General features: G+C 44.0%; 1 protein-coding gene and 1 long non-coding RNA gene across 4 annotated transcripts; one reads left to right on the top strand and one right to left on the bottom strand.

Annotated features, from left to right (window-relative positions):
- Positions 1-657: 657 nt before the first annotated feature.
- On the top strand, positions 658-12786 carry TMEM202 (transmembrane protein 202). 2 transcript variants are annotated; one of them, XM_072951094.1, is made up of 6 exons: positions 658-893; positions 1144-1399; positions 7304-7453; positions 7797-7928; positions 8417-11599; positions 11964-12786. In XM_072951094.1, exons 1-5 carry the CDS (start codon positions 813-815, stop codon positions 8611-8613), a joined length of 816 nt encoding a protein of 271 aa, XP_072807195.1. In that variant the 5' UTR covers positions 658-812; the 3' UTR covers positions 8614-11599; positions 11964-12786. The 2 variants fall into 2 exon arrangements, with proteins under 2 accessions (XP_072807195.1, XP_031547522.1); XM_031691662.2 differs by having other exon boundaries at positions 11948-12786.
- A 6523-nt stretch (positions 12787-19309) lies between these two features.
- Positions 19310-25643, bottom strand: LOC140689783 (uncharacterized). Of its 2 annotated transcripts, XR_012064891.1 has the most exons (3): positions 25282-25498; positions 21088-21582; positions 19310-19458 (listed from the first exon to the last, which is right to left on the bottom strand). It is a non-coding gene; the product is annotated as an uncharacterized lncRNA (long non-coding RNA). The 2 variants fall into 2 exon arrangements; XR_012064890.1 differs by lacking the exon at positions 19310-19458 and having other exon boundaries at positions 21007-21582; positions 25282-25643.

Here is a 25643-nt window from a genome sequence, read left to right as displayed (position 1 = left end):
AAAAGGAGACTTGGCAATACTCTGGGCGTACGTTGTGCTGGCTGTGGAACGAGGGAAGGGCTGTCTCCTCAGCCCACGTAGAACCCAGCACTGCTGCATTCCCTTGAGCGGTAGCTCTCAGCACACTGGCTGGTAGCCCCCTGGGCTGGGGGTGCTGGCATTTCCACAGGGCCCAATCAGCAGTGGCAGGGGCTGCACCCTTAAGTGGCTTCATGAGTAGAGGTTATTGAAGAGGGGGAACCAGAGCAAGAAAGGAAGAAAAAAGCAGATGCTGCATGAAAGACTGGCTGACAGACTGGTCATTGCACCTGCTGAGGCACACCTGGGGCGTTCCACTTACAGCTGGGGCAAGAACATGAAGCTGGGCTACTGAGATGTGTCTATCTATATAAAAAATACTTATTTATACATCTTGGTAGATTAAGATTAAAAAAAAATCTTAAATCGTAACCACAAGCTATTGAGTCCTGGAGACACGAGTTAACACTTATCTGCGTTTGGGGAACTACGTCTTATTTCTCTTTTAAGTCCCAAGACCTGTCACAAAGCCTGACACACAGCAACTGCTGACAGAATTTGGGGGGATGTATTTAATAAAGGAGTTGGGAGGAATCAGAGCAGGGAGGGTGAGGAGCATCCGCATGTATGCACGTGCTTGAAAGGTGATGACTTCTTCCTGATCTGACCAGGCCCGGGACGGGAAACAGAAATGGGATCTGTGCCCTGGTTTCCGGCCCCTTTTGATTCTGCCAGTGTATGGGGATGCACTGAGACAAATTCCGTGGCAGTTAGAAAGTGAACTGGCTGCCAAGATGGAGAGGAAGGACCCAGTAACCTTTACCTTCTACCATCCCAAGGTTCCCAAAGTCAAGGGGAACCGGAAATACCAAAGGGTAAGAAGGTGCCTGACGTTGGTTCGGATGAGAGGAAGAGGACTTACCTGAAGGCGGGCCCAGACAGAGCATCCCAGAGATAGAGAAAAGCGGGCCCTGAAATGTTTGCTTTTTTACAGAAGGGCTAGGGAAGGAGCCACAGATGGAACCCACAGGGGGATGCTTGTGGTAGAGAAGAGCAGGAGACCCCAGGGATCAAGGGTTTTCTTTTATGAGTAGGCAATATTTCCCTCATCCCTCATCCTTGTAGCCTACTCTCCCCACCAACCAACATCCGAGTGCCTCGATGCCACCCCAGAGGCAGCAGCAGCATATGGATCAGACACACACCTACATCCGAATGTTCTGTGGCAGCCTCTGTGGCTTTAGTCTCCTCATGCTGATCTGCGTGTCCCCACTGAACTGGGTGCAGTTCCTGGTGATCAAGAATGGCCTGGAGCTCTACGCAGGACTCTGGATCTCGTGCCACGATGAGCTGTGCTGGAGCCGCACACCCAAGCCACCCTGTGAGTGCCTCTAAATTGATGCCACAGGCCCCACGGTTCCAGAGCTTTCTGCCACATTGGCCCTGCATCGTTCTTCCTCCAAGATCTTTTGGCCCTCACCTCTCCAAGTCCAGGAGGGATCTCAGCCGGACTGTGAGCCTAGCCACTCTTTTCTCTGGTGTCCTCAGCCTACCCTCTCTCCCTCCTACCCCAGTGGTTTCCTCTCCCAAATTCTGAGGTGGTATATCGTCTCTGTTCTCTGGGAAGAACTCGTTTGTCTTTTATGAGCTGTTCCTGTGAGCTGTGCCACGTGGGCTTGTGATTCTAATGCCGTTTGCAGAAAGAGACGGGCTTGATCATAGCTGGGAGATAAAGCAAAGTGTCTTTGCCTCCATCAGCTGTAACTCTGAGGGTCAGGTGGTTCTGCTGGCTAGAAGAGAAGTTGAGTGCGTGTCAGATACGCGTATAACAAATGCCGGCTATTTAGAGAGAAAATTACTGTCCAATTGCATGTGAATTTAAGTAAATCTGAAAATACAACACATAACATTTAAAAATAAGTTGCCAGGGCTAGAAGTTACCATATGCATGAGTTTTTCAACCAGAACCAAGACACAGAGAAAAAAATGTAACTACACTGAACAGTTTCCCCAATACCCACAGAGGTACACTTACACAAAGGAACAGGTTTTGTGAAAGAAGACACACACGAGTAAAGCGTTTACTTCTCCTTCTTAGATAAACAGGAATCCCAGGTTCAGGCGGGAGGGGGCACCTCGGCCCAGCCCTGGGATGGGGCATCAGTTACTTGGGAGAGGCTGTGGTTATTTGGAGCTAAGGGGCAGGGTCCTGAAACAAGATCTTGGGAGGAAACTAAATTCAAGGGCAGGCAGACATTTCAACTGCATCTTTAGCTAAAGATAAAAACTAGAGAAAGTAATTGCAATAAATATGAAAGATAAAAGGTTAATGGCCTTAATATATAAAATATATATAAGTCATTAGTATGAAAAAGACAAATACCCCAACAAATGAATTTTTGTAAGCAGGCAATTCACAAAACAAACTACAGATGTCTAAACATAGGGAAAATGACTTTCACCTCAGTCAGTCATTAAGGAATGGCAAACCAAATGAACGACGAGAGAGGATTTTTCTATCGTGACAGTAACAGTGATTTGTAAGTGGTAGTAAGTAAAGTACACGCTCCTGCGCGCACTGGGGACGCGTTAACAGGTGTAACCAAAGCAAAGTGCGTATCCAGAGGTTTACTCTCGCTAATTCCATTTCTAGAGAGATGGAGTAGGAGACAATAGCCATAAAAATTGAGCTGCAGTTATGTTTATGTAACCGGGTACACCGGCTGGATCTCAGGCCTTGAGATTGTTATTTAAATGTATAGTGAGTCAGAATCTTGAGATGTTACAAAGCAGCAAATAGTCTGTTTCTTGGAGCCTTGAATTCACCTATCACGCCAACTGTTCATTGTTCAGAGAATGTCAGCTAAGTGAGTCCTTCGGGGGCACAGTTGTAAGTCAAGTGTCCACCCTATTTCCAGTGTTAACTAGTCCTAGTTCTAGGGTCAGTCATGAGGCTGCCGTACAGATCTCACAAGGAATTCCCCAAATGTAATCAGCATGTCCAGGCCTCGTCAGCCTGTGATGATAGCATGTTATTATTGCCCAAATTCAAGAACCTCAAACTTTTACCTACTGCATTGCAAGAATTCAGCCCCCTCTCCCATGGTGTCCCCAGTCATTTCTGAGCGCTCCACCAGGCTGTCTTGGGTAGACTCGTGTTCCTACGTCCTGGACTCACTTCAGGCCATTGTGCCTCTGCTTCTGACCCCACCTGGTTCTAGATAATGGCTACACCTGGTTCTAGATAACAGCTAGCCTCTGAGCTGTAGCTACTGTCGGTGGGAGGAAGAAAGCGTGGGGAGTAAAGAACACCAGCCTTCACTTTCACTGCTAGATCTCAGTGTGGAACAGACTCTTCTGCTAATTTCCCCCACGGCAGAGGTGAGATCAGACCACAACGTACAGAAGTGTGTTGCTGCAGAGAGTAACTCGAGCTGTTTTGCAGAGGGTGGGGAAGAAAGCATAGGTCTTTTGGTCCAGAGCCAGGACCCCAGAAACCATCCCACAATAAGCATCGGCAAGGCATGCAGGGGTGTTTAGTTCTGGTATAGCAACCGGGTAACAAGGGATTCTAAATACTGAACAGATTTCAAAGTTTCCTCTGCAGGGAGCTAGGTATCCATCTAGGATCTTCTCCATTCCAAAACCACCTCCTCTGGGCACTGTCCCTGAGTCTGGGAGTCTTGTCTTGACCTTATGTGCCTGGAATGAAGACGCAAGGGTGGCAGCATGTAGGGTGTTTTTGTTTTTTAATTTTTATTTATTTATTTTTTAACTGAGGTTCTGGGGATTGAACTCAGGACCCTGTGCATGCCAAGCACGCTACCACTGAGCTATACCCACCCTGCAGCATGGAGGTTTAAATTGGCCAGACAAGTGGGCTGGTTCCCCAGCTTCTCTCCAGCAGCACCTTCCTCATCCTCAAAATCCATGTCTACATCCCACCTCCATCCACTCAATCTGGCTCCGTCGCAGTTAAAAGGGGCTAGATCCTTCTGGAGCACCACTTCCCCATCCAGGCTTTGACTTCTGCTGAAGGACCCACGGTGAGGTAAAGAGAGCCTCTTTGGAACATCTGAGTACCAGGTATCTTCTCTCCTCTGCTTCTTTCCCCTCATGTCATCTTGGCTCCCCCACTGCTTCCTTCCAGGGCTTCAACAGCCTTAACAGAGAAGAGCATCTCGTATGAACCAAGCCTGTTTGCTCACAGGAGTGGGATGACTTACTGCCTGCACCTCTCGCTTTCCAGAACTTTCCCAGCAAAGTTTCACTTTCATAATGGTAGAGAAGGATCCTGCCTGTCCATCAGTTACCAAGTGCTTTCTCAGTTACGTGGTTTCTCAGTTCCCTGGGAGACACTGCCGCTCCCTGGCTGGGTACTGGCCTCTCCGGTCTTGGTAGCTTTCACATCCTACCTCATGGTGCTCTGAAGGGCACAGTTACTGAAGGGATGATCCTGGGCACCCCAGCAAGGACGTTAGCAAATTTTTCAAGTGGCTCGTACTTCTTCCTGCCCGAGCTGAAAGTGACAGGCCCTCTCTTCCAGGGCATAACCTCACTGCCTTCAGGAACGAGGAGTCACTTGCTGTTCCTGCAACTGATGTCCACATCAAGCATGTCATTAAGGAAAGCTTCAGCAGTGTTTGGATACAGGTGACCCACCTGGGTTTTCCTCGTATCGAGGGCACCCTTCTCTCTTTGGACCGAGGCTTCTTACTGACGTGTACAAGTAGCACCTTTGTGATCAGGTTCTAAAATTTTTGAATCTTTAATGGGTGAGCAGCTATAAAAACTGTTGTTTAAAAGCTGAAATAGATTTTGATCTTACAGGAGATAGAGGTGAGGCTTGAATTCCACTTTCAGGTTTTGTGTTGTTTGGTCACATGAATCTTAAAAACTATGAAGTTAACCAAATGCAGCTATTTTAGACTCTGAAGCGAAGTGTTTACTTAGTTTGGTTAGATAATCTGTTGTGTATCATCATGACTGAGAGACTTGGTTCCCTTGAGGGGTCAGACTGGGCTGTGCCGCAGATTTGTAGCTGTTCCTGTGGAGTGATGAGTGATCTCGTCTGTGTAGTTTTCAGGATATGAGGGGCTAAGAGAGAACTGTAAAAAGAACGTGAAAGTGCAGGCTTCCCCTCATGGTGGAAGGAAGGCTGGACTGTAACACATCTTAAGCAGGAAGTGGACTGGATGTCTTAGACAGTACTCTTTTGTGTTTTAAATACCAGAGCCCATTTGAGCTGGCCTAAGCTAAAGAGTGAACTTATTTACAAAGATTTGGAAGAATCTCGTAGACTCCCAGGGGCGGGTCATTTGCTGGACCTTAGGGGACTCGAGAGGAGGCTGTGATCTCAGACAAAGAAGATCAAGCCAGCCAGTCACTCAGTCTCTCTAGCACTCCTTTGTCGTTCATCTTTGTTTATGCTTTGTTTTGTCGCGACCGCTCAGCGTTTCCTGTTCATTAGTGTGGAAGTGCCTGAACAGTGATGTCCCAGGCCAGTTGTTTTACATCTTCTTGATTCAAGCAAGCAAAGGAGAAAATTAGCATCAATCAGCCTCACATCCAAATATCCAAGCAAAAGAATTGAATCGGTTCAATGTGGGTCAGATACCCTTCCTTGGTCCTAGGAGCTATAGTCAAGGTGGCCATAGGCAAGGGTCCAGGGCTGTATGTAGGGGCTGCTGGGGCCCACAAGGGACTGTGGGCTTCATGCTTCAAAAGATGCCCGTCACCCTGGGCTTCATCCAGCTCAGTCTAGGCTGACGGTTCTGACTGGCTATATATTCCATTTATCCTGAATGACCTAGGTTTCAAAAAATGTGCTGCCCTTGGGTTATATGTTTTAATGTGACTAACTTGTTGGAGCCACAGAGCAACTGACCTCTGTGGGTAGGAGTATGGTTTTTCTTAATGGAAATTACTATTTTTGATCATGGTAGCCAGTGATATATTGTAGAGAACAAAATAAAACTGAAGAATCGGATCATAGATTGGTATAAACTTTGTACATAATTTCTTCTCTCTAGGTTACTTGCAAGCGTGACTTGAACCCTTAGGTATGGAAGTTCTTAGAGAAGTTCCAGGGTAGGGATGAGCTGGCCATTGCTACAGTGAGATGTAAAATAAGCTAGACCAGGAAGCACCCTAAAAAAGATATTGAAGATACTACAGTATCTCTGAAAAGATGCATCTACTTGTAATTCTAAGCTACTCTATTTCTTAAGTCTTCAGTAAAACATTGCTGGGGAAGTCAAGGGAAGGATCTATTCCATGTTAGGGATGTGATAGCAACAAGTAAGAGTCAGCATGTCCCCGCTTCTCACTTAACAGCATCCAGTCAGTAGGGGCCAGAGCCAAAGAGAGCAGAGCCCTGGAGCCAAGAGCTGAGAGGAGGAGTGTTATGGCACTTGGGTCAGGGCACTGGAGCAAAATAACTTTAGCAGACCTCTGCTTGAACACAGGTGAGATGCGACCTTGACTCTCAGAAAAAAAAAAAAAAAAGAGGGAGGGAGAGATTTGGGGGTGTTAAATTCCACAATCAGTAAGTTGGGGCTTGAAATCATTGCAATATGGGAGTTAACGTGAGTGTGACCTCACTTTGTGGTCACAGCTGACAAAGACTGTGCATGCCGGATACATTTGAAAGAGAAAAGCCAAACAGAAACAAATTCCAACAATGATACAGTCACTAAGTGAAGTGTTGTGACGTGATACACTATCTTGTAGTCATTAGAAGTGATGCTTACAACAGGTGATCCCGGAAAGCATCTTGCCATATAATTTTTTTTAAAAAAATGTGAAATTCAGTATCATATGTACAGAGGATAGGAAAATGCCAGAAAGAAACCACATAAAAGGCCAACGACTGTCTCCGGGCGGTGGGTGTGGCTGAGTTTCTTCTGCTCCTGGGAACTTCCGTAGTCTCTCCAACGCTCATACTGAACGTGTATTACTTTTAGAACTGGAATTAGGAACAAAACAAAGTTTAAATTTGTGTTGTGATATTAAGAGTCACACCTCTGGTAAGTTGGTTAACGTGTTAACGTACCCGGAACTACTTGCATATTATCTTTAATTTTACAGTGAAGAGGTTGCCTTCATAGTAAAAGGACCCAGGGATCAGTGAAGAGCTGGGAGAGATCTTTACCTGTGCCCTGGTGCCACAGAGCAAGCTCAGCTGCTTCGTCTTCACTCCCTTCTATCCGACTCTGCCTGGTTTTCTTCAGGAGAGGTCCCCCACCAGACTGACAGAGCCTGTCCTTTCTCTTCTCCTTGGCAGATTACCTCCAATATTCCAGGGCCTTCTTCCTCATCTCTGTCCTCACCATCCTCATTGGCCTTGGCTGGCTCTTCAGCGCTTGCCTCCCTAGGACAGGAAGCACGACCACTAACTTGGACCTGAAGGTGTCCGTGCTCAGCTTCATCTCAGGTGCAGACCTGGACGGGCAGGGTGATACCATGGTAACATGCTCAAGGGAGCTAAGTTCCTCTGTGGGGGGCTTTCATCCTCTTTTTCTTGCTCCCTTTCTCGTCTCCAAAGTCACATCAAGTTGTCAGCTCCCTGCCCTGTCTTAAGTCACGTTAGTTGACTTAAGCCAGGGAAGAGCAGAGCTGCTCTCTCTCCCCCACAGTGATCTGTCCTCAAAGTTCTATCCTTTCGACCCTTTCTGTACAATATACAGAATGGTGTCTGGAAATAAAAGAGCTGGGGGTGGCGGTCAAGGCTGACTGAAGACACTGATGGGATGTGGCATGTTTTCTTCTGATCCTAGCCTCCTGCTTGCTTCTCTGCCTCATCCTATTTCTGGCACAGGTTCACTGGCACACTAGGGAGGCCATGGAGTCAGCCTTCCTGTGGACCTATCATCTTAACTGGGGGAGTGACTTCTTATACACGTTTGCTGGTGAGTCAGTCCCCTCCCTGCCTCATGCTAGACGGAGGGAAGGGGAACTCACTTCTGGAAAGGGAGGCAGAATCTAGGAGAAATAGAAGCATAACTGTTCCTATTAAGGACACATGGACATCAAGAGGCAGTGTATGGTAAAGAGAGCATGGGTTTTGGAGTGAGAAAACCTACAGTTAGTAACCTGTTCTGCCACTAACTGAGGCAAAGACAGGTTGAGTCACTTGCCCAAGACCACAGAGAAAGTAGTGGAACTACCATTTGCATCCAAGAGGTTCAAGCTTTGCCCCAACCATGTGAAAAATACCATAATGAAATGAGAACACAGGAGAGTGAAGGAACCCGGCTGGGGGAGGGAGGACTGGCTTCACTGAGAGGCCTTCAAAAGAGGCCTTTTGAGCTGAGTATTTAAAAGATGAGTGAGAGTTTTAAAAGCCCAAAGACCATCTGTCTATTGAAACTCACCTCGAATTCTTCTCTTCCCTTAGGGATCCTCTCTTTCCTCAACTACCTAACTTCCAGAGCTCCTCCTCTTGATCAAAATGTCATTGCAATTCCCACAGAGAAGTCGAGGCTGGGGATTGGTCCAGTGACTCCAGCACAACCTGCAGAAGATGCAGTGTCAAGGTCTCAGACAGAATCTACAAGTGAGAGACAGGAAAATCCACCAAGTGCAGAGCTGTGATGGTGACAGGACATTCCAGTGACTGCTTGTCTAAAACGCAGGGGAGATGCTTGCTGAGTAGGGAATGATTGTACAGATTCGAGGAAACCCCTCTGGTATCATGTCCGTATCACCGAAGGAGACAGCATTAAAGCTGATGAGATGTCCTTTGTGTATGCTGCATCCAGAATATGCATGATCCTCGTAAAGAAAGTAATGAAAATCACTTAAGAAAAAATTTTTAAAAGGAAACACCAGTGTTCAGGGTCACGAGTGAAGGAAACTAGCAGCAGGCGCAGTGCGTGAGGCAGAGCTCTCTCTCAGCACCAGGGATCTCATGGACCACAACGGTCCATGCAGAATGCCACCAGATTCTATTTGAAGTTTTTTTATCATGTGTGGCTCTGGGCACACTCAGGATGGAAGGCATTTGGACCGCAGTGCTGAATCTGAATGGAGGCCACTACCAGAAGTGGAATGGACAGCAGCAGAGATAATGCCCACCACCCAGAGGGGCTGGGGGTTGCTGGGTAGACTCTGGAAAATCGTGAAACCCCGCTTCCTGTGAGGGCTGGCAATCTGAAACCCTTACAGCCTGTTGTGTGAGCCTACGACTCCTCCCTAGGCTGGGGGATGCCTTAATCAGGCATCTATAAACTCTCTGAAATTCCATGCAGACCTTGTGCACGCACTTTTCTGTAAAGGAGCCGTCAGATTCTTGATAGGCCTTTGCCTCTTTTTGTTCCTAAGGCATCAGCTCTGTTCGACTGAGCCGGATGAGGCTTAAAGGGCTTTCTTCAGCCTGAGTGTGCATGTGGACCAAGTTAAAACCCTTTTCCATGTTCTGTATACTGTGTAAGACTGCGTAGGGGTGGGAGCATTCAGGCGATAACATAATCTTTTTTTTTTTTCGGTGGAGGCCGGTCATTCGATTCATTTACTTATTTATTTTTGGAGGAGGTTCTGGGGATTGAACCCAGGACCTCGTGCACACTAAGCATGTGCTCTGCCACCTTCCCCTCACATAATCTTTTGATGGCTACAGTTCCCCTTTAAACTCAGACCATTTTCCATGCAAAAGGCCCCCAACATTCATTCTGTGTTTTATTCCTTTAGTAGCCGCCACTACTGTTCTGTTGGCTGAGGTTCATTCTCCTCAAGCCTGGCGCAGGAATGGGCCACAGTGCCCAGCTTCATCCCCTCGCTGCTCTTAAAGCTCAGCCCCGGGGTCCTTTTGGTTAAGAGATTCACTGGTAACCTGTGTAGAAAACAAAGGTGATAGTTCTTATAATCCTGGCCCCTGGTGAGTAACTTTCAAACACTTCCAGATGGTAGCTGGAAGACCCCTAGGTTAGTACTTCTGCTTGTGTTCCTAAAGGTGTGAGCTAAGCAGCACACGCACACGTGCACCCACACACAGAAACAAGCACCGTGCTGGGTGCTGAGTGTGCACAGCCTGGTAGGCTGTGTCCTTGCTGCTGAAGGTGGTCACGGACCAGAAGGAGACACAGACAGGCAAATGGCAAAACTATGTGATAAAGGTTATGAAAGGGCCAGTACAAAATGCTGTCATTCAGCATTCTGGCACTGAGGGCTGGTTTCAGGGAAGGCGCCCCCAGAAAGGTAAGACTAAGATGAATCTTGGCTCATGTTAACAAAGATGAGCCGGGAAGTGTGACAGGTGCAAAACAGGGACCTTGTTGGGCTAGGAAACTGCAAGAAGAGTGAAGCAGTTTGGAGCACAGGGAGCAAAGGAGGGAGAGAAGCGGTCTAGATGTCACTGAGCTTTTTGCTCCATGACATTACGGCCCACGTCTCGCAGGAAACAGAGGACTTGGCTCAGACGGGTGAATCTATATGTTAAGGGACTATTTACAAGGTCCCCTTAGAATTGAAAAAGATTTGGGGAAACGTCAGCGGGAAGAGTCATTACTGCTCCGAAGCCTGCTCAAGAAGTGAAAGGAGGAGTTACCAGAATCCAGAAGGGTGGCTCTGTGGCGAGGGCGCCTGTCAGGGGCTCTACCCTGGACCGCCCTCAGCAGGCAGGGAGGAGAGAAACAGTGAATTAACACAATGATCCTCACACCTCTGATCTTTGCCCCTGCCTGTCATTGGTCACACCTAATCTAGGGCTGGATGGATGGCAAGAAAGCTATTGAATACTCCAGTCTTCTGGAGCAAGGATGGAGAGTAGATCTGGAGGGGCACATGGAAAATCTCCAGCAAATCACTGCATCCTCAGACCTAACACAATACCTGGCACAGAGGAGGTACTGAATGACTGAATGAGGTTGGAGAGTGAGCAGAAACCCCATCTTTCTAGGTTTTTACCAATTCATGTTAACATGATTTTGCTTCATAGTTGTGGGGAGCAATCAGAGTATTTTAAGCAAAAGGGAGACATAATTAGATTTGCATTTTAGAGGCATCAATCTTGGTAACTTTGTGGAGAATAAATGGAAAGAACAAACCTGGAAGCGGAGAGACCAGGTAAAAAGCTGTTGTGACAATCCAGGACAGAGATGCCAAAGGGATGTTCTAAAGAAGTGGAAACAAAAATACAAGATCGGCTCGAGAACATTAAAGACGTGGAATTGCCAGAACACGTGTGATTGACTGGTGGGAGTTAAGGGTACAGGACCGGGGGGCAGGACGGAAAGAGGATGACTATGTTTCTCGAAGACCTCTTGGATGTTAGTGTGTCTTGAGAAATCCAGGCTTGGCAGACAGGTTGCTGTAGGAATCTGGAGTTCAGCGGAGACCTGGGCGGGAGAAAGGGATTGGATCAGATCTGGCAAGTAAGACAGAGACATTGGACTTGTGCTTTGTGTCTGGACTCCTGTGGGTTCTGTCCCCTGGGGCGGGGGGAGGGGCAGGAAAGGGTGTTAGAGCCGAAGGGATTGGGTTCCACGGCAGTTGAGAAGAGCAGTGAGCCAGAAGCTAGGACGGAGAGGAGAGAAGGAAATGACATGACCTTCCCAGCAGAACGAGCTTCCCAACCTACAGGGTGAGGAGGCCTTTTGTAGGCTGGGTAGGGGTGGCGTCCTTTTGGAGGAAGCATTTTGTGTGTGTCAAGGTGGGGGAGGGGGGTGTCAAGGGGAAGGAGTCAAGGTGGAGCAAATCTCACTTCGTTTTTTTAAGCTGGGGACAGGTGAAATGAATATATATTTTTAAGTAATATCGAAAAGTAGAAACTTGTGGGAGGCTCTGGAGCCAGAGAAGAGAAAGACTGAAGTGTGGAGGGAGGAGGAGGCCCCCCCAGGACAGGACGCAGGGCTTGTCCTCTCGGTGAGTGGAGGTGCAGACGCCTGGGATGCCCTTCCTTCCGTGACGTCCTCCTCCTTCCCCACCACAGCCAGTTCTCCCCACAGGCACCGCTTCTCTTCCATGCCGCCCGGTCAGCGACGGCTCCTGGAGAAGACCCGCCGCTACATTCACATCTTCTGTGCCTGCCTCCTGGGCTTCAACTGTGTCCTGCTGCTCTACCTGTCCCCTTCACACTGGGTGCAGTTCACAGTGCCGAAGGACAGGCAGAGGCTCCTGGCTGGGCTCTGGACCGTGTGCCATCACGATCTCTGCTGGAGCCACACACCGAAGCCACCCTGTGCGTGCTTTCTAAATCCCAGCCCCTTCCTTTGATGGGCCCAGTCAGTTCCCCTGTAACTCACCACTCTCCTTTCTCCTCTCCACAACCCTGCTCCTTCTCTCCCTCACTGACTCACAGGCATGTAATGACAGCTTCTCCAAATAGGCTAAGTTTGCCCAAGTTTGTCTTAACTGGCCTCCTCTGATGACTTAAAAGCCTCTTAATTATCGGAAGCTAATGCCCAGGGACCTTTGCACTCACAACTGCCCTCAGAAGAAGAAATGGTAGTCATTAGCACCTTAGTATGAAAGTGACTTCATAATTTATTTCTCAAGGTGATAGTTACAATTTCAACTCTCTCTCTCATTTTGGAATAAATCATTTATTTACTTGTTAAAGGAATTCCACATGTCAGTGAGGAGATGGGAAGAGGGTCCTTACTGGTGCCTGTGAAGCCACTCACTTGGTGGCTCCTTATTCTGACTCCATTGCATGTAAGACACGCCCTGATTCCATCCTCCTTTGTCCCTCACTCCCTTCCCAAAACCCTGTCTAGCCTTTTTGTTTTTCTCTTAAAAAAACTTTCATAATAAAATGTATTACCTAAACTGGTGGTTAAAAAATGTATGTAAAGTAGAATTCTGCGCAGCGGAAAAATAAAGCCAGAGACTATTCTCCAACCCCTGGTTTATGCAAAGACACTGGGTGTCCATAGACATGAAGAGGCAGGAGGTACGAGTTCCGGTCCCGGCCCCAGATACAGGTAAGGTAAGCTGCTGTCTAGCCTTCTTTAAGGGCAGGTCACCTCCGCTCCATCCAAGCCTCTCCTTTCCCTCTTCCCCTGGCTGACTACCTACAATACTCCAGGGCCTTCTTCCTCGTCTCTGCCCTCACCATCCTCATTACTGTTATACAGTTCAGCATCTCTCTCACCAAAGGGCCAGGAGACAGAACCTTCCTAGGTCTGGGCATGTCCATCTCCTGTTTCAACTCAGGTACAACTCAATGAGGTCGGAAGAGTTTTCCTAGAGTCCTTGTATTTCTTCCCCTCCCAGTGCCATTTCCCTTCTTTTACCGAGGCATTCCCAGCCTCCCATGAACCCTGAGATCATAGGACCCTTGTCTCTTTCCAAAGGGAGGAAAGCTTTCAATAAACTTTCCCTCCTTACAGGGTTACTGCCTCTTAAATAGGGGACCTGGAAGAGAGTGTGCTTAATCCAATGGAAACGTCTCTAAGAGTTGTGATCTGAGAGACTGCTGGGAAGATGGTACAGGCTGGATGCCCTTCTGGTGCCCAGAAATTCACCTAGCTGCCTCTTCCGTCCGTCTTACCTGTAGGCTCCACCTTGACGACTTTATTCCAGTCAAACCAGAAGACTTTTGCCAAATGGGTCTCCCCATGACCACTGCCACATAATAGGCCTCCATGGATTACCTGAGATGGCGGAGGGTGACCGCAAGTGCAGAGAGACGAAGAGGAACGGGAAGGCTGGCAGGAGGAGGGTTATCGTGGGCAGTGACAACTCTCATCGTGATCCCGGGCGCCTGCCTTCTTTTCTCCCTCACCTTGTTCCTGATGAAATTGAAACTGTACAGTAGCAGCGTCTCGGAGCCCCTTTTCCTGCTAGTCTACCACGTCAATTGGTGGGGCAGTGTTTTCTATCTGATAGTTGGTGAGTTGAGGCTCCTGGTGAGTAGTGAAAGCACAGAAAAAGCCGCTCTCCATGACAGGTCCTTCTCTCCATCTCTTTTTCCCTTTCTTTTGCTTGTTTGTTTAGTATATTAGAATCTCATAGTTTGAAAGGGTCAGGCAAGAGTCATTTTCAAGTCAATGAACAATTCTATTGCAGGTGCTTCCAATTTACCTAAAACATTTTTTTCTGTAATGATACCTGACCCTGAAAACATGGGAGCAAGATTCAGGAAGTAGAGGAAGAAGGCAAAGCTATAACTGAGCTATTCACAGTTCTTCCCTTCTTCCAGAAGACAGTTCCTAAATTCTCCTCTCTATCGTATCAAATAACCTCTCCACCTTTATGGATCTGCAGAATAAAGCAGAGCAAAAGCATTGGAGTTTTGCCCGTCTAACACTTCTCCATTAATCCTTCTAAGCCACATTTTTATTTTTATTAACTACAGCAGTTTCTCCAAGCCGTTGTATCACACAGTCTATTAGTAAGACACTTTTTTAGCAAGCATTCCCAAGGGATATATGTTTATTTATAAAATATGTACATGTATTACAGTACTAATATAGTCATTACATTGGAAAATACACTCAAAATAGAATGTAAAATATTTGCTAAAAATTTTTAAAAGAAGCTATTTTCTTCCTGTGCCCTGATAAACTGGCTTGCATACCCGCTGGGAGACACTGTACTACAGAAAAGCTGGGGGCAATGTTTTGAATCCCAAGCTCCTAAAGATAATGAACAGGACATTCAGAAAAGTACTATTAGTCAAATTACACTATAATTAAGCCAGCACTAGTCTTCAGGGGTGTTCGATGACTTGAGACTATATCTGTTACTCATCCACAGTGCTAACCCCAACCTTTTCTTTTTCTCTAAGGTTCCTCTCTGGACTCAGTCACCTCAGTTCTCAGGTTTCTCTCCCAGATCGAAATCTTCTCATGGTCCCTATAACATGGACAAGGATAGGAAATTTAGCCACAGTGGAATTGGATCTCTCTGAGGCAAATGTGGGTGTTTCTCCATGGGTGAATCAGACACCAGAAAGACAGTTAGGCTCGGTGGCGGAACCCAGGACCCAAACAGAGGCAGGGACCCAGACAGAGCCAGAGATAGGAAATGACTCAGTAATAAAGGATCAGGCAAGGTTAGCTACTGACGCAGAACCAGTTGGCACAGCGGAGTTGAGGCGTGAGGCGGAGAAAACAGGGAATGTGAACAGGTCAAGCAATAGACTTGGGGGCCATGAAGAGAAAATGTCTGAAGACAAGGGTGATGAAGACCGAGTCAGCTGAGAAAAATGATGATAACAAGACAAGAAAAGTTAATCGTAGATACAGGATAGCAGAAGGAAAGGAAAGGAAATGAAGGAAAGGAAAGGCGGAAGGAAAAAAACCTGCCAGAGAGAGTTCCCCTCAGAGCTGAAGACACTTTGCTGCATCATGTGAAGAGCAGCAGGTGTATCCGCGGAGGCTCTGAGGTGACAGTGTGGTGACTGTTGGGTTGAGCCCTCCCTGTGTGACGCCTCATTCACTGAATAGGCTGATATTATGGATGAAAGAGAGTCATGTGCACAATTCAGGTCACAGGTACCAACAACCTAAGAGTCACAAAGTGATGAAAATCTTGTTAAAAGACACTTCCACGTTCGTGTTGTGTGCTGTGACTGGGAAAGGCTGCAAGAGATGGGATGCCCAAGCCACCAAGTCTTTCCCGATTTCCACGACAACACAAGGGACCATCTCAGCAGGATGGAAAGTGCATCCAGTTTGGCAACTCAGACTCTCATTCTTGGGCCGCACTCCCCTAATGAGTAAGGCTGACTTTTGGCAAACATTTAACTTTCTTGGCCGGAAAATCCTTCATTGACCAACAAGGCTCTGAAATTTCCTCTAGTGCTGTTTATGGCCATAAACGATGAACAACAGAGACATTATTCCTGCTGGCTCATACCACCCCAAGTTATTTTAGCAAGTAACTTAGTCTAGTCAGAGTCACTGAATTCAGCTCTCTGCCTCCAAGGCTACTTTTGGCGAGTCACTTCTTGTTGTTTTTTTAATTTAGATATCTCATTTTTAAAATGTAGGTGATTCCCATGGTTTTCAACTATTTGTGGGAATTGGAAAGGAAGGAAAAAGATAAAGGCGAAAGGACCCAGACTCTCTGAAAGAGTTCACGGTCTAGACTCAGGGAATTTCAGTGAGGCTTGACACGGTTTTGCATAAGGGATTGTGGCCCTTGAGACTGGAAGCTATTTTTTTGACTGGCAATATTAGTAGTTTACCATGAAAACCCACTCTTAACTCTTTAAATGTTCACTATTTTACTATTTTATGCCTTCTTTTACCTCTTACTAGTTAAATTCTGTGGCTCTTAATTTTACCATCTTTAAAAGTGTCCTCAAGAAATAATACCATCCCCATCCCACACGTTTGACTTTCTGGACCATTAGGTAAGGAACCAGGAGAGAGAGCAAAGGATGGACACGGCAGGGAGCATTCAGAGGTACTCCTCCCGCTAAGTGTGGAATAACAGGTATCTGTATTAAAGTACGTATCCTCTATGGGATGAACATTTTAGTCATACCTTAATTTAGGTTACTTAAATTGATTAGATGATAACATATCCAAATACTACTAAGCGGATGTTTTGATAGTTAAGAGGGGAGGAAGGAAAATGTTACAAAGGGAAGGTCTAGTTGGGGGAGGGGTGGATTTTGAGCACTTTCAGGCAAGAGGGAAGGGCTGATTACCTGGAGGGCAGGAACTCTGAAAAAGTAGAAACAAATGTGGGAGACTGGTAAAGACAAACCTTACCTCCCCTATAATTTTGCCTAAAACCACGGAGGCATTAAGTATTGGAGTGGTTTGGAAACCTGTAACCTTCATTTCCTTATTCACACCCGTCTTCCCATGCATCATCCATCCGACAAAAATCTCACGAAGATTTATTGACCACTAACAAGTGAGTGGGTATGTAGTGGGGGACAGAGGCAGTAGGAGTAAAGGGTGAGAGGCAAGCCTGAGGCGCGCTCACAGCGCCCCGGGGGCACCGCGCACCACCTCAGGGCCGGGCCTGAGGGAAAGGTGCTCACGGTCGCGAGGACGTGAATGAGCTCATTCTTGAAAAAGAAAAAAATGACATAGACTTCATCTAGGAGAAAAATCACTCAACAATTCTTTACTGTGAAGCTGACTTTTCTAAAGGTTTTGGGAAATGGAATAATACTACAGCAACACGGCAGCTAAAAACTGTTTAAATAAACTTGTTCTGAAAAAGCAAAAACAAAAACAACTTCCTCGGCAGCTTTTCTCCTTGGACTGCAGCCTCCTGCCACAAATGCTTGGCTTTCTTACCTCCATTCTTACTTGTAGCAACATCCACTTCCCTCACGTCTTCTCACACACAGACATTCCACCATTCCCAAATCCTCACCCCCACTGTCACCTCTGGGTCTCCCTGTGGAGCTCCGAGGGCTCAATTATTTGAAAACATTGTGTTTAAAACTGCTGAATTTTTAGAGAATGTTTTATCCCCTGGTATTAGAGGAGGGGTTTATTCACTTTTCTCAGTTACATTTTCTCTTTGCAATATTTTGCAAGGCTGTTCCACAAATTCCCCTTTCCAAGAGTAGATGATAAAACACGGTATTGAATTGTGATGCTTTCCTGTCTTGTCCTTCTGCTCTGGGAAGTTGCTGTAGCTCTTCCACATTTAGGGGAGGCATTTGCTCCACTGCTCGCCTCCTCCAGGTGGGCCTTCGGGTTCTCTCCAGGCCTTCCCGTGTAGCTAAGCTAGTTCAAAGGGTCTGCATTTGCAGTAAGGTCTAAGGAAGAAGCAATGCTGATCCCAGAGTGTCAGTGGTTGCAAAAGCATCAATAAAAGGAAAAATGAATCATTCGGGTGTCATGAAAATTAGAAACTTATGCTTTGGTAAAAACTCCATTAGGAAGCAGAAAAATCAGCTACAGCTTCCTGGGAGAAAATATCTGCAAACCACACATCTGACAAAGGACTAGTATCCAGAATATAGAGCTCTCAAAACACAACAACGAAAAAAAAAAAGACACAAATGGAACAATCTAATTAGAAAATGTGCAAACACATGAGGCATTTCACCAAAGAGGATGTATAAATGGCAGAGAAACACATGAGAAGAGATTCAATAGCGTGCAGAGAACAAACACATAAATCTGCACAAGATAGGAGTGTCAGGAAAAGTTGAAGATGATCAGAGGGGGCTGACGTTGAAATAATTTACAAACTTGAGCTTCTCTTTCAACCGCATCATGGTTATAGCTTCAAATTCTTTTCCAGTTTCTTCTTCCCTTCCCATTACACAGACTATTTTGTGAATACACTGCCACACTTGAAAAGGAGCTTCAGCCACACAAGTATATACACAATGATTTTATTTCACTTTTCAATTAAAATTTTTTAAAATTGTAGTGTAGTTGATTTACAATGTTTCAGGTATACTAGGAAGTGATTCAGTTATATATATATGTATTTCTTTTCAGATTCTTTTCCATTATGGTTTATTACAAGATACTGAATATAATTGCCTGTGCTGTGCAGTAGGTCCTTGTTGTGTATTTTATATATAGCAGTGTGTATCCGTTAATCCCAAACTCCACATTTATCCCTCCCACCTTTCCCCTTTGGTAACCATTTGTTTTCTATGTCTGTGAGTCTATTTCTGTGAGTCTGTTCCATATATACATATATACACACCACATCTTTATCCATTCATCAATTTTTTTATCTAATGCTGTGGGTTTTATTTTTAACTCAGGAAACTTAATTTTTTAAATTATATTTAATCTTTGGTGGTAGATATTTACCAAAATTCTGAGACTAGCATTTGACCATCAGCCTTAGACTTTGAAAGTGATAGCCGCAGCCAAGTGCGTATGTTCCAAACACGGGCAATGTTACCTCCAAGGGGGAAAGATTGGTTTTTGAGGGTGTATGTGTGAAACAAAAAGTAGTCTTTTTATGTACAAAGATCTACATACAGTACATAAATATACAGTGTATTTGCAATGTTAAAATTTCCTGAGGGGAGGTGATCAGGATTAAGAGGTCTAAAAAAGTTCCTTAGGGGATGGCAATGAAACAAAGAAGTTAAGAAACACTGCCCTAGTGCTAAGCTTAACAGATAAGCTGTTTTGCATTAACTTTTTTCCTGTAAGTGTCATTTCCTGTATTAGACTGTAAGCTTCTTAAGAATAAGACATGTAACCTGATTTGTATTTTCAATGATCTCTAATACAATGGTTTATGTCCTGCTGCATTCAGTAAATGTGTATTTAACTTAATTAATATGGAACACGTCTTCCCCTCCTTGCACCCATCCTATTTCCCAATAGAATCCAAATGCAATGATCAAAATTAGTTTAGTGCAGCAAGCAACCTGACATAGTCTCTCTCACAAAAATCCTAGGAGAATACCGACAAACTTTATTAAAAGAGTGAAAAATCTTCAAAGTAGCACAGGAGAAGAAACACAGACTCTGGAGATGGAGGAATCAGGCCTTGGTTTCCAGCGCTACCGTCTGCAAGCTATGGAAACTTTTGCCAAGTTACCTATGGAGGAAGGGGAGAAAGGATAAAAAAGGAAGGGAGGTGGGAAGCCATAGCTCAGTGTTAAGAGCATGTGTCTAGTAAGCACAAGGTCCTGGGTTCAATCCCCAGTACCTCCATTAAACATAAGTAAATAAAAACCCAATTACCTCTCCCCCAAGAAATTTTTAAAAAAGGGAAAAGGAAAAGGAATATAAGAAGGGACAAGGGCATTTCTAATAGTCTTATGAACACCCTACATTTCAGACATGCTGACACACTGGCCATTCTCCAAACAGGCCGTGGCTCAAATATGCCACATTTTTCATGCTCACATGTACATACATATTCCTTCTTTCCAGAGCATCACTGATTTCCGTCCTATATTCAGCCAGGCCGTACCTCCCTTAGGAAGCGCTCCACGACACCCTGGTCTGCCTCCCACACTGACATGCCTGTCTTCCTGTGTCTCTCACGGTGAGATTCCACATCGTTATAGTACTTATCATATGATAATGTAATTAATGGTTTACACGCCTGTTTCCCTCACAAGTCTGTGAGCATTTTGAGAGCTTTATTTATCTTCTTATTCTCCACAGCTGGCCTGGTGCCTGGCATACTATTGGTGAACAACTGACTTGTTGAACTAACTAATAAAAATACAAACACACAAGGAATGCACAGCAGTGTTTTTCAGCAACTTGACAAATGAATAATGGTCTGGGTTCTTCAAAGGGCAACTGCTTTCAAACTGACTGAATCATCATCTTTGTATATTCTCAGGTCCAAAACAAAACACTGTATATTTCCTGTGTCCAATAATGATAATGTAATGAATACTTGACATTGTCAGTTAATCCTCACAATGAGAAAAATCCTATTATTCTTCTGATTTTTAAAAAATGGGATAGCAGGCTGCCTTTTTTAAATTTTTATTTGAAGTACAGCCAGTTTACAATGTTGTGGTAATTTCTGGTGTGCAGCACAGTGATTTAGTTACACATACAAACATTCCTTTCAATATTCTTTTTCATTATAGGCTATTACAAGGTATTGAATACAGCAGAAAACAGGCTTTTGAGAGGGGAAGCTTGCCCAAGGGGATACACTTAACAAGGCTCCTAGCTCAGGAGCCCATGGTGCTAACTGCCTCCCAGTAGTGCCTCTCAAAGTTAGCTGAGTAGTACTCACTTTTGCATGACATCCCTCTGTCTGACCCTCTCCACCTACAACCTCCCACATACAATCACTCAAAAGAAAACAGGCTCATACTTCATGCATGCAGTTTGTTATCTGTCATCACTCACAAAAAAATGTGTCTGCGTATGCCCAGCTTTGCTTTGTGTGAAAATACACCAATCAGTAACAGTGAGCTAACCCTTTGAGACTATTCCATTTTAATAACATTTAGAGACAATGTAACTATTGACCTTTCAAACTCTTTAAAACGGGAATTCTGTTCAGTGTTTCAGCATCTGAGTGTGTCAAAACACGCATCCAACACGCTACACAATCTTTTCATGAAAGCAGAATGTGAAGCAGCTTGCCAAGCATTCTGGACAAGAGGCCATGTATCACAAATGCTCTATTATTACTTTACTTATGTCCGTGAGGGTACAGCTGGAAAGACAGAATTGAAAAACCAGTTCTTACCACATTGCAAAATGACTCTAAGGAGTGGCATCTGGTTCCTGGAGCTGTAAGAGGTGACTATGCCTTTTAAATCACGGTATTGTCTCAAACAAAACAAATGAAAAAAACAAAAAAGCCAAGAGAGAAATACAAAAAAGAAAAAAGAAAAAGAAAAAGAAAAGCTTTTTCATTTCTGAAAGCTTTGGGGCCAGGTGGGCCTGTCAGGTGCCCTGGGTTACTCCAATCTTCAGGTCCTTACAGCATTTCCTTTTTGTTTCTTGCTACCGTCCCTCACTCATTCATAAACAGGCTGCATTGTATCAGTTGTGTCCAATGCATTGAATTCCAACATCAGTCCTCTCTTGCCGTGAGCTATTAAGAGTTGAGATACCACTAGGGATGGGAGAGGTGAGCTGGGCATTTGTCCGAGAGAAACCCTGGATAAGGGATGCTGTGGAGGACACACGCATCAGGTGCCCTCCTCCTCTTCCACACAATCTTCAAGTTCTTCTAGGTCTAGAAGAATTAACAGAGAACATTAAGAACACTAATGTTGATGTAGTGTCAGCAAGATTCAATTAACGCACTTCGAGGACAGATGATAAGTGTCTATTGGTTTACAGCTTTCGGTTTACATTGATTCATTCCAACATTATCAAAAGCTTGGAAGTTTGTTAGTAATGGGAGACACACAGACAACTCATGTTCTAGGCATCAAGTGCCAGGTTTGGAACGGTTTGAAAAAACAGCAGTCTTGAAGCACATAGATTAGTTGGGGGGTAAAGAGTGGTTCGGGAGGGTGTCAGGCAAAGGGAACAGCAGATGCAAAGGTACGGAGGCACGAGAAAGTCCAGTGTATAGTACTTTCTTAGAACATCTCAGTTTAGTGGCTTCTGACTCTTGTAAACTCCTTCAGCATTCACCATCTGTGCGTTCTTCTTGGTTTGTGACATCTCTTCAACCACACAGTTACCATCTTTATAACTAATCTTTCCTTCGAATTTAAGTCCCTTTCCTTAAAGTAAATTATGCTTTCTTAGATGACAGGGTTCTTCTGTTTATCTCTCCAGAATGCCTAGAAAAGTGCTTTGCACTGAGGAGTCACTTATAAATAACTACTCATGGTTGACCAAAAACAATTGTGACATGTATTTTAAGTTTTCATTGAAAATGCTAAGGTTTTATCTACAAGATTAAAGTGGGACTATTTGAATAGAGGATAACATATCTCTTTACTCACTATTCTATTTCTATTACCTATTTCCAGGAGGAACGAACATAGCACAGAGTCAGTGTTTATGCTGCCAATCTAGACAGCAGTAGGCTTGATAGCAATTACTCAATTGCAACAAATACCAAGGCACATTTTAGAACAGGAATAAGATCTTATTACAATTACTGAGAAGTGTATGGAAAACATAGTGGACTCTGACTCTGAAAACTTGAATTTAATCAAAGCGATGCCACCTGTTGTGAATTTTGGCAAATTACTTTTCATCTTTGAGTCTTTTTCCTCATCTTTAAAATGAAGTTAAGAGTCCGAACTTCAGGAGATAATAAGGAGTAAATTTAAAATGTACAAGCACCAAAAAAACAAAAAACAAAACAAAACAAAAAACAACCAAAAAACCCCCCCAAAACCACCAAACACAAAAAACAACCCCCCAAAACCCTCAACAATTCTTTTTAAAAATAAAACAAAGCAAAACCCAATTCTTTTTTAGAAACAACCCCCCAAAACCCAGTTATTTAAAAAAATTTAAACAAAAAATTTAAAAAAATAAACAATTCTTTTCAAAAATCAAAAAATAAAATGTACAAGCACCTACTCTGGCACACAGTAGACCTTCAATAATATATTTGCTCACTTTTTGCCCCTTCATTCATCCATTCATTTAAATACATCCACAAGGCAACACAATAGAGATATTGTAAACCACAGTGAAGCATTTCTTTTGCAAACTTTGTTATAAAAACACTTTTTTCTTCAAATGATTAAGTCATCAGGACACAAAAATATGTTCACTTTTTTTTAGGGGGGGGACCATTTGCTATTTTTTGCTACAATGTAAGTATACATTTAGGCCAAATAAATGTGTCTTGCAAACACGGGGAATGGTACAGACACTATGGTTTTGCATATTTGTCCAGCTGTATGAAAGCATTGTATGTACTTTACTTTTGGATCCCACATTATCTTACCACACACTGTAGAAAATCACTTGTATAAAATCTCTGGTTCAATAATAAAGGCTATAAACTGTATTCCAGAGGAAAGATAAAGTAGAGGGGGCTGCAGTCAGGAATCTCAGGTTCTGTTTTTGGTTATTACTATTTTTACCAGACTTCTAATGAGGCAAATAACCTCAGTTTCTCTAAGCCTCATTATTATTCACCACATAGAACTGTATGATAAGATCTATCTATCAACAACGGTGTAATATGTAAATGTTGTTTGTAACAAAATATGAAGTACACAAATGTTTTTAAAGAAATGCAAAGTATTCAATTAGCTTGTTAGTATCTTTCTGCACTTTTGCTAAAATTTGATGTTAAATTTAAAATTTAATTTTCTTACCTCCTGCCTGATAAAACACAGGAACAACACAAACATTAAGAAAAAAAAGCAAAAAATGCTACATTAAAAAGATTTTAGAAACAAAAGGACAAAAAGCAATTTCTTTCCACTTAGTTTTGGAAACAGTGTTTCAATTACATCATACAAGAATTTTTGGTGAGGTGACCAAGTCCCAGTTTGTCTGAGATCTCCCAGTTTTAGCACTGAAACTCCCACATCCCAGGAAATCCCTATTCTGTGCCAACTTCAATGGTTAGTCACCCTAATGCCCTGCCATTACTCGAGGCTTTTCCAGAGCTTACGGCTCTATTATCTGCCCTTAGAAAAATTCCAGTGCTATTTTAATTTCTATTTATCTGAAAAGCACTTGCATATTCTTCCTGCTGGAATTTCATTCATAACCTTTTGGTGAGCATATAAATATTTATGGAGTTTTGCTCTATGAGTAGATATTTAATAAATGTGTACTAATATTTTTGACCTTATTAGGACATAGGGACGATGGGATTACCTAATTGCAGAACATTTATTCTTTTGGCACCAAGGAAATATTAACGTGCCTATTGTTTTTCAAGGACCTTGTCCTGCTGTTGTTTACAGACTACTGTCCTACCCAGCAATCACCATAGCTGAGAAGGCAGTAAAGTAACATGGGCAATACCTTTAAGATCAAGTCACTTAAGAAAACATCCTATGTGGGTCATCCCTTGGCCAATTTGGGGCTGAAGAGAAGTTGTTATACTGGTTTCTTTTAATAGCCTTATAAACTAACCTGATTCTAAGATATTTTTAAAAATATTAACAGAATGAGTGTTGTTGAAAATCTGGTTATGATGGTTTATCCATGAATAGGAGCTCCCCAAATTCAGAAGCACTATGATACTGCCCAAAAAAAGAAGTCATGAGACTATGGAAAACGTTTCTGAGAAAAAGCAGACCAATTTTCTTCTGTGGAAAATGCAGATGACAGAGGCCATGTACATATATGTATAAGGAAAAATAAGGCCAATTAAAAGGTTGTAAGTCCAATTGGCTATAGCTCCCCCCTCCACAAGATGTAAGGTGACATGACACTTTTTAAACCTTCTAATTTTGTGAACACATAACTATGTGCCAGGCACTGTGTCAAGTGCTTTAACTACGTTATTCCATTTGATACCCACAAATAATCCTATGAGAATAGGAATTATAGTCTTCCAAAGTGAAGCGCAGAGAGGTTCAGTGATTTATTCAAAGTTATGAACAGCAGCTGGAGAGGCAGAGGCAAGTTCAGCTGTTTCCTCCGGAGCCTAAGCTCTTAAACTTGAGCTTGTGCTGCTTCTCAACATTTGTGGACAAAATTCTGGTGAAATTCTACCTCCACTCCTAACTTCTCCTGACCTTCAGTCTTGTATATTAGGATGCCTTCTCAGCATCTCTACCTTGATGCCTAACAAGCATCTCAAATTTGACATGTTTAAGTAAATGGCACCACCATTCATCCAGTTGCTCAAGCCCTAAATTTAGGAGGCGTCCTTGATTCCTCTAGCAACCCCATAGTCAAGCCATCAGCAAATTTGTTGGCTCTACCTTCAAATTATATAGGAAGCAGACCACTTATCTCCATAACCCTAGCCCAAGCCATTGTTATTATTCACCTGGACTACTGAGATGGCCTCATAATTGGTCTCCGCTTTCATGGTCCATTCTCCACAAAGCAGCCAGTTATTAAAGGGAGAAAAGCCAGTTCATATTGTTCCATTCTTCTGCTTAAAATCCTTTAATACTTCCCATTGTAATAATGTAAACTTCTTAAGATGGCCTACAAGGACCTACTGGCCCCCTGCCTTGATCTGCCGCCTCTGACTTTATCCCATAGCGCTCTCTTGTTTGCTCAGCATGCTTCAGTCACATTGGTCCTTATGATTTCAAATCTATCTGTGATGTAAAGTCATGTACTTTGGGAGGATCTGGAAGGGCAGGGTTGAGGGTTTGAAAAAACTGATGAAAGTCTGAAAGA

This window comes from Vicugna pacos, chromosome 27, assembly GCF_048564905.1.
Source record: "Vicugna pacos chromosome 27, VicPac4, whole genome shotgun sequence".
NCBI classification, from domain to species: Eukaryota; Metazoa; Chordata; class Mammalia; order Artiodactyla; family Camelidae; genus Vicugna; species Vicugna pacos.
The sequence above is the reverse complement of the archived record's forward strand: the minus strand, read 5'-3'. Positions and strand labels throughout refer to the sequence as shown.